This window comes from Eptatretus burgeri, chromosome 2 (assembly GCF_056783735.1).
Source record: "Eptatretus burgeri isolate ZD-2024b chromosome 2, Ebu_testis_v1, whole genome shotgun sequence".
Classification (NCBI taxonomy): domain Eukaryota; kingdom Metazoa; phylum Chordata; class Myxini; order Myxiniformes; family Myxinidae; genus Eptatretus; species Eptatretus burgeri.
In genome coordinates, this window is record NC_140962.1 from 100,575,509 (window position 1) to 100,589,093 (window position 13,585).

A 13,585-nucleotide genomic window follows, 5' to 3' on the forward strand; every position below is an offset into this window, starting at 1 on the left:
AAGACCATACGGCACCCCCACGTTTTCGGTCTCCACAATTTCTAAATACGCCGTGCGGCTCCCCGAAAAATAAAAACATATGTGACTGCTACATTGTGTGACCGTGGAAATACTGTGGCCGCCGTATAATTGCGAGTGGCCGTAGATTTTGGAGACCCCACGGCCGCCGTGGCAAATGTGACTTAGGCCTAACACTCCCATATTAGGTTATTTTCTCCCTTCCAACTGGTGTTTCCCCCGACGACTAGTGCTCTTGTGCCCCCAGGTGGGGCGGTTGCTCACCCACGCTCCCACATCGGTTTCAAAATTTTGTGTCCTCTATTTCTATCCATCTCGTGAGCCCTCCTCTGCAGAGGAGCTCGGCAGCGCGTTCACCACCTGCTAATTTATTTTAAATTTCTTTGGTGCTCCGGGGATTTCCCCATGGCAAATCCTCCGGGGATTTTTGCCATGTTGCACCGCTCGTGCTACTTAACATCCATAGCCATCACGTACATTCGGGCTGTTGAAACCTTTTTCATGTCCACGCTCACACCTTGGGTCTTCCTCACTTAACACGTGCTCATGAACTACCTCGTGGCACCTCGCACACCATTTCCGCACATCAGACGTCCCACAATCTTTCACAAACCAAACTCGCACACGAGCTTCCTCACAGCCTTTCCCACTCCCTCTCTCACACCATGAGACTTTCACACGCTCACTCTCAGGCTATCCCGCAAAGGTCCTGCAGCTGCTCCATCAATCCAGACCGCAGCTGCACCGCATACACCGCACACGGCATGCAGCGTTCCATGCTTTAGACACCAGTTACCAAGGGAAAATTTTAAAAGCCAAATTCTTCCAATTTAAAATTTATCAATCATCCGCGCACATGCCGTTCACACACTGTGACACGTGGTGCTTTGCACGCTGACCCCCTTTTGACTGGCATTGCTTCCAATTTTAATCTTCTTAATCCAATACTCGTGGCACCAGAATATGCTGTTTGAATTTAAAATTTTCCCCACTCGGGAGGCTCACTTCTCCCGTCAGTCCAACTAATGCCTTCCCCTTTCTGTGTCAGTGCATGTTCCATATCATCTCACTCACTCATGCATTCCGTGCTGCACGCTCCCTTCACACACTCCGTTACACTCACGCTCGGTACACACAGCACAAGAAACCCTGGGTTCTCTGGGCTCAGGCTCACACAGCTTCACCTTTGCTGGACTCACCTCATCTTGGTCACCTTTGAGGACTTGTATCCTCTCCATCTGTACCTGCAATGTGCTATCGCAATCTGTACACATCGTTTCAGCACATTCTACAAGTTCCTCTTCAACTTCCTTTACCTTCTCCTTTGTCTCTATTGTTTGTCCCATCTCTTCATTAATTTTGTCCTTCCACTCTTATCTCCCGTGGGCTCGTTTCTTCTCGTTCGACACATGGAAAATCCTTTGTCAAATGTCAGGCCTGTCCAGCCATCAAGTGGAAACTTTAGTGTCCTCCTCAAGAAAGTAAGGTACCAGGAAATCCTTGTTATGACGGAGCAGGTGCAACCTCTTTCTTACTGAACTAGCAACTCTCTCAGGTCTGCATCTAACTAATTGGAAATAAGAATAGCCTTAATTATGACACAATCTCTTATTGTACGGCCTCAATTTGTCTTGCTCTTTGTTATTTCAGCCCTCTGCTTCTCACCTTTCCATGATGTATGCCTTCTTCAAATAACCTTTGTCTTGTTATCCTCCCAATATTTGGACTTATTGCTCACTTCTAAACTTTTGTTCCTCTTTTCCCTCACCTGTGGAATCACCTTCCTGAGATGGTGCAATCCCACTCTTCCCTCCAGGGATTCAAAATGCCAGTGCACCTCCATATCCAGTTTTCTTCCATCCCTGTTAATGCTCTGCATATCCACTCTCTGATGTGCATCACTTGGTGAAGTGTTTACATGTGGCAGCAATAATGTGTGATGATGAGGACTTGAATCCTGTTTCTGTTCTACAGGTACGACTAATGAGGCAGATGCATGAGGAACAGGAGAAGAGTCGGATGGCAGAAGCTCGGAGGAATCGGGAGATCGCACAGCTGAAGAAGGAACAGCGCAAACAAGAGGTATTGTTTGGCAGGATGCAGAGTGCTTATTTGGTTGTATGTGGCAGCATCACTTGGTGGGCTCGGTTAAAGGTGTCAGGGAGGATGGTATCAATAAACTAGCATCGAAGAATAGCATGGTATCAGGAAACTAGCATGTTTAGTGAAAACTTTTTGGCTTGGTGTGTTTGAAATTCCCATGAAACATAGCACACAATGCTGGGATCCCAGCTGCAAATACCACATACAGATTTGTCCATTGTGTATAGATGTCATTGTAAGTTTTTTTTTTTTTTTTTAATCCTTTGATGATTTCTCATTTCTTTGTCCTACATGTGATATTTCTGCATGCTCTCGGATCAGCTTGAGATCATCATTTGCAATAATGACAAAATAATGATGTACAGTATAGATCGTGTATGCATACCTTTTTGTTTTGTTAAGTGACCTTTTTGTATACATCGTCGAGGCCCGTGGAGGAGCTAGTGCAGTGAACGGATCAGGACGTAACAGACAAAATCAGGACGTAAAACACGCATGCATGGGGTGGATAAAATGGAAATAGAAGGAAACTCCAAGGAGGAAAAACTGGAACATTTGGAAGAATGACAGATTAGAGTGGGGTAAACAAGGGTATAAAAGATCATGGTTTCAGATTGGGGACGATCTGAGATGGTGGTGAACAGCTGTGTTGAAGACCTCTCGGGAAGAATGCGATTGATGAGGATCTGGAAGTTGATTCCACAGGTAGGACAAAAGAGGAACAAATGAGTGGAAGTGAGCAGTGATCATAGATTTAGGTCGTTTCACCAGAACGGAGTTGATGGTGGACTGTGTGAGCCCTGCAGAAACCTGAGAGGGACAAAGCTCGGAAAGAGCATAGGGGGAAGCACCATAAAGGAGGCAGTAGAAGACAAAGAGACCACTGACCTGTCTGTGATGATGAAGTGATACACCCTTCGACTCAACTTCAGCGTGGGAGATTCCAATGATCTTTTGAAGGCCTTGGTTTCCACTGAGCAAGATGTGAGGCAAGGGAGTCAGCCCAGAGGGGAGCGCAGTACTCTATCAAGCTGCGGATGAAGGCCTTGTCAGCGGATAGGAGTTCAGGTATGCCAGGGAAGGACTTTGTACGATGCCCAGTCGGCAGATGGCTCTGGAGGCCAACATTGAAATGTGGTTTCCCCAAGAAAAATCATGGCTGACAGTGAGATCCAGGAGTTTGAATTACTGAACTTCCTCAAGAGGATTGTTCAGAAATTAGATGGGGGTGGGTGCCAGATGATCCTTTGGAGAGAGATGGTGTGAGTGTGAGATTTGTCAGGATTTAAAGCCATATTTGAAGTGTTTGACCGTCTTGTGATTTTTATTTATTTATTAAGGTCTGACGAGAGGGAAGAGTATGAAGGATGAGGATGGCTGCAATATGAAGGATGAGGGATGTTTATTTATTTATTAAGGTCTGACGAGAGGGAAGAGTATGAAGGATGAGGATGGCTGCAATATGAAGGATGAGGGATGTCACAGCAGAGGGTGGAGTCATCAGAAAATAGAGGATTTTCCAGAATCAGAAAGATCATTCATTAAGATAATGACAAGCCGGTAGTCGACATGGGTGGTCGCTATATAATTGCATACTAGTCATACAGTTTTTGACGGATCGGGCTGAAAATTTTGGACAAAGAGGTTTATTATAGTGTGCATAAAAGCGCGGAAGGCGATTTTTGATTTTCGATTATTATTATTATTTTTTAGGATTTTTCAAAAATTCCAAAGTCCCGTTGCTAGGCAACGGTGGCGTACATAGCAACGGTGCTCAAAAGCATACAGCGAGATCCTGGTATGAACCTACCAGTCAAGTTTCATCAAAATCGGTTGACTCTTCTGGCCTCCAGAGCTGTCCATTACATACATAGACAGATGGAAAACTTGAGAATAACGGCAGTCTAGCGACCACCCAAAAAGACTGGGTCAAGAACATTGCTTTGGGGCATTCCAGCCTTGACATGGAGATAAGAGGAGATGAAAGGATTCCATTGAGTGCCATGCAATGGTGATGAGAGTAGAGGAAGTCAGTAAGCCATGTGTGTAGTTGGCCTTGGATGCCATAGGCAGACAGTTTGGAGAGCAAGGTGGGATGCCAGACTGTCTCAAAAGCACAAGGTATGTCCAGAGAGATTTTATGTCTGACATTGAGTGCCTCCACACATTGTTGGGTGATTGGAAGCAGCATCCAAGGTGAAGTGACCTGATCTGAATCCAAATTGGTGATCTGAGATGAGGTTGTTGAGAAAAGGAAGGATTTCATATCAACTGTGATGATGGATTTCATGACCTCACTGATGATTGGAAGTAAACTGATAGATCTTTAGTTGGATCCGTTTTTGTTCCTTGTTTTTTTTCATGTAGTGCAGTGATGTTGGTGGGTTTCCAAACAAATGGAAGATGACCAAGCACAAATGGCAGGGTGAAAAGGACAGAGAAAAAAAAGCAAGAGCGCCAGAGCAGGTTTTTCAGACACGTGAGCTGATGCCCTCTGGTCCAGTAGCGGAGTCAGAGTTGAAGGTTATAAGAACCTTATTTACCTTTTCAGGTTCAAAAGACAGTCCAGGAACATTTGGGTATAACGGGGAAGGATGGGTACAGAGAGTGAGGGGTTGTGCGGACACAAGATTTGGAAGCAAACACAGGATTGAGGCATTCAGCCTTCTCACAAGCGGAGTCTGCTGAGGTGCCATTTGAAGTATGGGAAGAAATGGAGGGGGAGCATACACCAGATATTGAAGGAGGGGGGAGCATAACACTTGTCAACTTAAACACTCCTTCATTGTTTTTTTTGTTTTTGTTTTTGAAATCATAAATGTGTCATCTGATTCAAGGAACCAGGTGTTTCAGCAAATATACAGTGATTTTACTCTACCCATGCAGTACCAAATACATACATTGGAGACACAGAAGAGACAACAACAGCTGGTGTTGAAGAGAAAAACGGAAGAGGTAAGTATGAAATGGATGTTCCTGTTGAGCCTGCTCAAGGAACATTTAGTTGTGCTTTATTAAGTTTTCTATTGTTTCAGTTGGGTTACTAAGCATTAGTCGGCATTCCACGAATCCATGGTGCTGCTTAGCCTTTTGTGACATCCACAAGATCACCAAGAGCTGGGAACAAAAAGATTATCAAGATAATGCCAGTTTGTCCCAAGGGACACTTCTCATTTCCATAATTCTTTCCCCTTTTCCCTATCTTGGAAAGGATTATGTGAAATTGACATGAAATAAGAGATATAGTGCCTGGAGAAAGTCTACATTCCCAGTAGAGGATAAATGGGGCTTCTGAGGCAGCCATTAAAATGAATGGGGGAAAAGGGAAAAACTTTCTGACTCAAGGCCCAAAAGCCCAAAATAGGAGACTGATTTCCTCCCCCTCCCATACAAGCAAATGTAAAATTGAGACTGACTCAAGCCCCAAAAGCCCAAAATAGGAGACTTATTTTCTCCCCACCTATCCCCTTCCCTCCCATACAAGCAAATGTAAAATTGAGACTTACTGATAATAGCACTTCTTTCCTTTCATATTTTCATTCCATTCAAAGAGCGAAGCAATGAATATTTGTCCATGTTATACTTTGGGGAATAACTTAATTTTCCTATCACATTCATCACCATCGAGTATATTCACAAAGATTACTTTGGAACTTGGTTCTTGGTTTATGTGTCTTTGTTGGGCAGAGATGAAATGATAAACTTCTCTTGATGCTCTTGTTTGACCACCTCCTGAGCCACATATCATTTTGAGATAACAGTAAATTGTTTTTCCATTGTTCAATTGATAACCATCAAAGTTTTCAGTCCATTCAAGGATATTTATTTTTTTCTTTACATCCTCCAACTTATTTGTAATTAAATCTATCCACTTATTTGTTTTACCTACTTTTACCCCGGTTATTTCTTCAATAAGACTGATTTGATATTTCTCACATTCTTTATGTTTTCCATTTAAATACCAAGGCTGATTACATCTCCACTCTTTGGTTTGGTTATTGCTTGGTGCTATCATTTATAAATCAGTAAAAAGACGGCGGTAGCCCGTTAAAATCCCCAACCCAATATCTTAACACTTATACTTATAACCATAAGGGAGACCATTGATTCCATTCTCTAAAATATATGTTTTATCATCAAAAGCTCCTCATGCTTTCTGATTTATCTCTTCTGTATATAATTGATGTTTATAACTTCTTATTGTATTCATTTTTCTGAACTCTTCCTTCTTTAAGGTTAAACAGTTGTGAGTCATTCTATCTGAAATCACCAATTTTAAGAAAATGTTCCCAGTTGACCCCCTCAGATTTACTTTAAACTTTCATAAAATAGTTCACAGGTATCAAAATGAAGCTGTGTAAAATTTTAGGTCCATAGATGCGGTCAACTCCGAGATATTGAGGGTTGAAAATGTGGTTGTGGCCCTATTTTTATGGTCGTTGCGAGAATCACAAAATGAACGGCTACTTTTAAACTCCCACAACTTTTTAAATATTAATGCTAGAGCCTTGAAATTTTCAGAGATTATTCTTCTATAACTGCTCTGTAAGAAACAAACATAAAACTGAGTATACCTCTATTAAATTTTATGACCTGATCAGTTGAAATCCAGAAAAAAAAATTGGTTTTGTATGAAGACCTAACTTTGAGACCCCATATATTTTTATTGACCCATCCCAGAAGCTTGAAATTTTTTCATGTAATAACTTTATGGTAGTAGTATTCAAATACATGTTTACTTTTCTTAATCAGTCATATATAATAAAGTCGATTTGTTAGCAAATGACTTTGTGAGATTAAATGATTTATCACAATATATATCCTTAAATAAAATGGCTGTGTATTCCAAAGATACAGAAGTGTTGATTTTATCTCCAGATCATGCAGAATTTACAGTTCCAATTAAAATAATATTTTATAAAGAAGGGCGTAGCATTTGTATAAGAATAGAACAATGGGGATATGATATGAATGATTTAGGGTATAATTGGTCATTTAAAATGAACCTAGAAGACCTGGAACAATTAAATCAGTCTCGTAAGGAAGAATATTATCCACTTGGTGCCGAGAATGAGTTTTGTGGAAGCACGATTAGCAAACAACAAATAAAAGAATTTAATAAGGGTAAAATCAATAATGGTTTTGCCATAGTTTATATCATGAAAACACAAAGAACAGGATTATATATAATAAGCAAGGAAATACAAAATGATTTAACTATGGGAATATGGGGAGGTATTTCCTGTCATTATATTAATCTGTCATATATTTCTGATACATAAATGACAGCAAGAAGGCTTCAAGAAAATTATCATTTCTGTGTCCAACCATACCTTCAAGAAAAGGGTATTTGGTATTTTAATAAATATGTTCAACAACATAAGAATGAGGTATTTTCAATAAAAGATTGGCTTTATACTGATGTTGATAAACCAACAACTTTGGATTTAATTAAAATGATAAATAATTGAAAAAATTTAAAGTTAAGAAAACGCAAAGCTCTTCAAAATTCAGAAGACATTTTATTGGTTTCCTGTTGTAAAAAAAATTATTTTGGCTACAGGAATAACAAGAAATCCTGATGAATATGTGTATGATATTCTTCGGGTGAAAGTGATTCAACGATAGTAAGGGACGAGGAAGGAGTTGAAGAAACTGAGGCGAAGGAGGAGAAGGAGAAGAGAGAGAAGGAGGAGAAGGAGAAGAGAGAGAAGGAGGAGAAGGAGAAGAGAGAGAAGGAGGCAAGGGAGAAGAGAGAGAAGGAGGCAAGGTAGAAGAGAGAGAAGGAGGTGAGGGAGAAGAGAGAGGAGGAGAGGGAGAGGGAGCAAAAAGAGAGAATGAATACATATAAAAATATGGAAACCAGTGAGATTTTAAAAAGATTAAAGGTATTTCAGAAAATAAATCGATCTCAATGCACCGAGGAGGAAAACAAAGAATTGGCAAGTCTAGAAGAAATATATACGTCAAGACTATTAACATCAGTTTCAGGGAGAAGATATAAACGGGAAAGTTGAGATAAAGAAGAAAAGAAGGAAAAGATTATATTATTGATGATGTTGGTGTGATTGACTTTAATTAAAGTTTTCCATTTTTTTTCTTGAATAAATGGAGGAGAGAGTGAAGACATTTCTGAGGATTCTTTATGTTTTAAAAATTAAGATTCAAATGTGCATGTTGGAAATTAAAAAGGTTTTCGCACTCTGAAGGAATTTTTCTCATAAATAAATGAATTATTGTTTAAAATGTAAAGGCCCAGTCACACCTTGACGTTTTAGCCAGCGATGGCAACGTATTAAAATTTATGTAAAACGCTGGCTTACGTTGAACTTTTGATGTTTTTTTTTAAAGATTCGGACGTATTCATAGCGACTTGGTCTTATGTATAACGCATTAGTAACGGACACAGAACGTTTCGTTGTGTTATAGATAACTTATACCAATGAATGCTGAACCTGTTGTCGGCCTACATAACCAATGCCCAACGATAGTCTAACTTAGGCATAGCGCGTTGCACGCATCGCCGACGATGTCGTGACGTAGCCTATTAAAAGGCTGATGCACAACGATTCGAATCATAACTGCCGTAGAAATGGAAGTGTCAACATCGCAGTCACACCTTGGCGATCTTGCCAGCGTATGCCGACCTAAGAAAAATGTGTCTAAAACATTGGGGCACGTCAAATACGGTATGAGTAAGTTTGATATACGTGAGTAGAACGCTAAAGTACGCTATCATACATTGTAGTAAGTGGAGTACATCAAGAAATTTTAAACATGTTCAAAATTTTACGACGTACTTGGCTTATGACACACGTTCCGCATGCGATGGGGATAAGTTGTACACACGATATGCGGACGCTTACACACGTCCATAAAGGCTACTTATAAGCTACTCATAAGTCAAAACACGTCGCGGTAATGTCTTTTTTACGCGAAACTTATTTCTAACTTATGTTTGACGTGCTTTGAACCAATTCTTTACGTAGTCCCAACACACATTGACGTATGTAGACGTATTCCAATGACGTCTTCCGGTCGACAAAAAAAATAAATGAACGTGTTTCTAACTTACAACTGCCATATAAAGACGTGTTCCCAGCGATTTTGGGAATTGGTATATAAAAATGGTGTTCATAAAAGGGGAACCCAACAGTGTTTTCGAGTCCTTTTTGAGTCGATGTCCATGTCAGCAGTATCAGTATCAGTATCAGTATTAGTATTAGTAGTAGTTTGTTCATGTTGGCAGTAGTAGGTGAGTGTGAGGGGAGGGTGTGGGTTATGATGGATCGTCCTTGCGTCCGCGTGTCCACGGGTAGGAGACATCTTTGCACCATTGTTCGAAGTTCTTCACGGCTAATTTTTTATGGGTCTTTTTCAACAATGAGCTATAGCTTGTTTTTACGATTTAGGTCTATTCATAACGGGTTGGACAAATGCACAATGAACTAATAATGTGCATAGAGCGCTTCGATAACTTATAGATACGGTATACCAATGAATAATCATCGTGTAGCCGGCGTTCACAAACTATGCCCAACGATAGCCTAACTTATCCATATCGTGCGGCAGTTTATCTTTGCCGGTGACGTGGGGTTTGCTATTCATAGGCTGCCACTCAACGATTTAAATGGCTGCATCTCCACTATTGAAAGTAAACGCTTGCGCTCAACAATTGGATTTTTTTTACACTCAACGACTTTTAAACGGTACCACTCAGCTATTTTCATTGTTTACAATGAACGATTTAAATTGCTGTCACTCGCCTTTGTTTGTTGACGCTGGCGCTCAGAAATTTTAATCGTTTCTATTGAACGTGCTAAATCGCTCAAACTCCATTATTGAAAGTAGACGCTTGCGCTCAACAATTCGATTTTTTTACACTCAACGACTTTTAAACGGTACCACTCAACTATTTTCATTGTTTACAATGAACGATTTAAATTGCTGTCACTCGCCTTTGTTTTTTGACGCTGGGGTTTGGAAATTTGAAGCGTTTCTTCTGAACGTGTTAAAACGCTCAGACTCGACTATTTAAAATAGACGCTGCCAATGGACAATTGGAATCATAGCCAAGCTAGACATCGAAGTGTGAACATCCTCGTCATGCCGAAGAAAAGTTTGAAGAATGCTGCAAATAAGTGTCCTGGCCATGGCCGTGGACGCTGACGCAAGGACGATCCATTATACCGAAGTCTTTCAGCCTATGAGTAACTTAAAAGTAACGTCTGTCGACATGTAGCAACGATCGCGTAACGTGCCAACAACATGTTAATCATAGGTTAGAAATAAGTTTCGGGTATGCTAAACATTACCTCGGCGTGTCTCAACTTATGATTAACTTACAAGTAGCATGTGTTGACGTCTGTCAACGATCGCAGACCATGCATACAACTTGTGGCCAGCGTAGCGGAACGTGTGAGTCATACGCCGGCATACGTCGTGAAATTTCAAGCATGCAAAAATTTGAGGACAACCGAAAAGTACGTTTAAAGCCAGCGTACAATGACGTATGGCAGTGTTTTTCAGCATGCTCTCAATGTTATCAAAACTTACCCATAACGTATTCAACGTGTGCCAGTGTTTTAGAAAAAAAATTCAAAAATTGGCATACGTTGGCTAAAACGTCAAGGTGTGACTGGGCCTTAAAAAGAAAACCAAGAGTAAAAATATCTCGTATGTTAAAAGTAAAAATAATAGGGTTATACAAAAGGTACAAGTTCGGTGTGTGGCTCAAAAAAGAATGAATTCCCAAAACACAAACGTGGGGGAGATATACAAAAGTTTTTATCAGGAAGTAAATTTACAACTACTGGAATACCAGGGGAATTACATCTACAAGGGTATTCTTTCTGTGATCCAGGAACAAACTTGAATAAAAGATTAGATGAGGCTGACAATCCTAAACCGTGGAGCAACCCTATCAATAGGGTTGATGAAGTGTGCATGAGGCACGATATTGATTATGGAAATATCACAACGTTGGAAGGAAAACATGAAGCCGATAGAGAAATGTTGTATAATTTGTCTCTGATACAAAATACAACCTTGAGAGAAAAAGTTGATAGGTTCATCGTGAAGAAGATGATCAGTGCTAAATTGAAACTTGGGCTTGGAAATTCAAAAAACTTATCGGCTCTAATGATGTCATTAAGATTGAAGAACAATTAGCTAAGGATTAGCTAATTACATAAACCAATAATCACAAAGTTTCATAGAAGGAAGGTTTATTCCAAGGAAGTTGATTATATCTGGTCCGCTAATTTAATTGAACTCAATAATGATAAGGGGTACAAGTATGCTTTAACCTTTATCGATTTGAGAAGTAGATATGCGTGGGTCGTCCCTTTGAAAAACAAAACCGGGAATACACTCATGTTAGCCTTCCAACAGATATTTAATAAAAGTAAGCGAAAACCTAAAAAATTGTGCACTGATGAGGGTAGAGAGTTTTATAAGAAAACATTTATGAATTTTCTTTAAAATAACAACATTATATTACACAGCACCTTTAATGAAGGAAAAGTGGTTGTTATTGAGTGATTCAATCACACTTTAAAAGAGAGACTATATAAAAAATTCACTCAACTCTGTTCTCAACAATGGTTATCTTTAATTCAGGATATTGTAGATAAGTATAATGACACGATTCACACCTCAACGAATACTAAACCATCAGAAACATTTACCAAATTAAAATATGAAAAAGAGATTCATGCCAGAAAGCCTTATTTCAAAGTTGGTGATATAGTAAGAATATACAGGTGGAAATCTCATTTTGAAAAAGGTTATACTAAGCGATGTGCAATTGAACTTTTAAAAATCATTGATGTAATAGATTCAGTTCCTTGGATTTATAAGGTATATGATTTAGAAGGGGAAGAGATTTTAGGTTCATTTTATTCACAGGAATTACAAAAGAAAAAGATAAATTTAAGAATTTTTTTGACTCCGCCCCTTTTTAACTCCGCCCCTTTTTGGCTCCGTCCACACAAGCCCCACCCACACGAGCCCCACCCACAAAAGCCTCATCCACACAAGCCCCACCCACACAAGCCCCACTCACACAAGCTCCACCCACTCAAAGACCACCCACATAAGCCACATCCACATCCATCATATCCACATAATTAGTGATTAGTCAATTCGTTCCCCACACACAACATGTTTACTTAATTAAAAAAAATTTGCTCCACACACACAAACCACATCCACATAAGCTCCACCCACCCACACAAGCTCCACCCACACAAGCCCCACCCACCCACACAAGCTCCACCCACACAAGCTCCACCCACCCACACAAGCCCCACCCACCCACACAAGCTCCACCCACCCACACAAGCCCTCCCCTCCGTGCACCCCCACATTTGACCCACCACCTCCCTCATCCCACCCCCCACCCTTCCCCACACACACGGGGAGGGGAGAGGGGAGAGGGGTGGGATAAGGGGGGTGGTGGGTCATTGGGGAGCGCACCTACCCCCCCCCCTCCCCTCCTTTGCACTTCCTTTATTCTTTTTTATAATTAAGAATTAAATAATTGAAAGCAAAGCAAATATAATTCATCGATTGAAAATATTAAACATTTCTCTTGAGGTAAATATTCAGTTGCGAGAATGAATGATCTTTCCCAGCAGTCTGCTTCAGATGTCTTGTGATTTTGAAACTCAATCAATATATTCTGTTCAAAACAAAGAGTGAAGAACAATTAGGGTATATAAAGATGATTACAATGGTCTGCGTCATTTCAGAGGTCGAGGTTTTCTCAACGGTTTATATATGCTTTTTGCATGCTGAATTTAGAAATGTATCTCATTTCGCTCAATCAGATCAAGTTTTTAATGCTATCTCAATTTTAAGGAAAAAAAAGAATCAAAATTTTGTTTTTTTTAATTATATTTTTAAAATTCAAAATCAGACTTACATTGACAGAAAATGTACAAACCATATATAAAATGACGCACAAGTACCGTTAATGTGAAATTCAACATTAAAAAGACGAAGGAAAACAATTAATGCGGAATAAATGGCTTTCGCAAAGATTTTTGTCTCTGTTTTGCATCTGTAACATCTCTCTTGAGTCACCAACAGTAGTCTGCAAGCATGTTGACATCCCATCTTCCCTGGTACCTCTCTTCCATCACTCGAATATCCTGGTGAAACCGTTCTCCTTGCTCCTCGCTGACATCACCACAGTTTTCCGGAAAGTAGTCTAAATGTGAGCTGAGAAAATGCATCTTTATGGACATGAGTGCACCAAGAGCCTGGAAACTCTGCAGGAGCCCTTCCACAACACATTCATACTCTGGACTTCGGTGATTGCCCAGAAAGTTTGTCACAATGGATTTGAATGAGAGCCAGGCATTCCTCTCATTCTTTTTCATACTTTCGTCGAATTTAGGATCTTTCAAAACCTCCCTGATCTGAGGGCCATCATAAATGCCTGCTTTCAGTTTGGCCT

At 40.2% G+C, this 13,585-nt stretch overlaps 1 protein-coding gene across 6 annotated transcripts in view; it reads left to right on the forward strand.

Annotated features, from left to right (window-relative positions):
- Positions 1 to 13,585, forward strand: part of KIF21A (kinesin family member 21A) — a 249,946-nt gene that overhangs the window by 124,591 nt on the left and 111,770 nt on the right. For all 6 annotated transcript variants that reach the window (XM_085870463.1, XM_085870467.1, XM_085870464.1 and 3 more), the window contains 2 exons: positions 1,993 to 2,100; positions 5,008 to 5,076. In XM_085870463.1, coding sequence (XP_085726589.1) covers positions 1,993 to 2,100; positions 5,008 to 5,076 — 177 coding nt within the window. The remainder of the gene's footprint in view (positions 1 to 1,992; positions 2,101 to 5,007; positions 5,077 to 13,585) is intronic.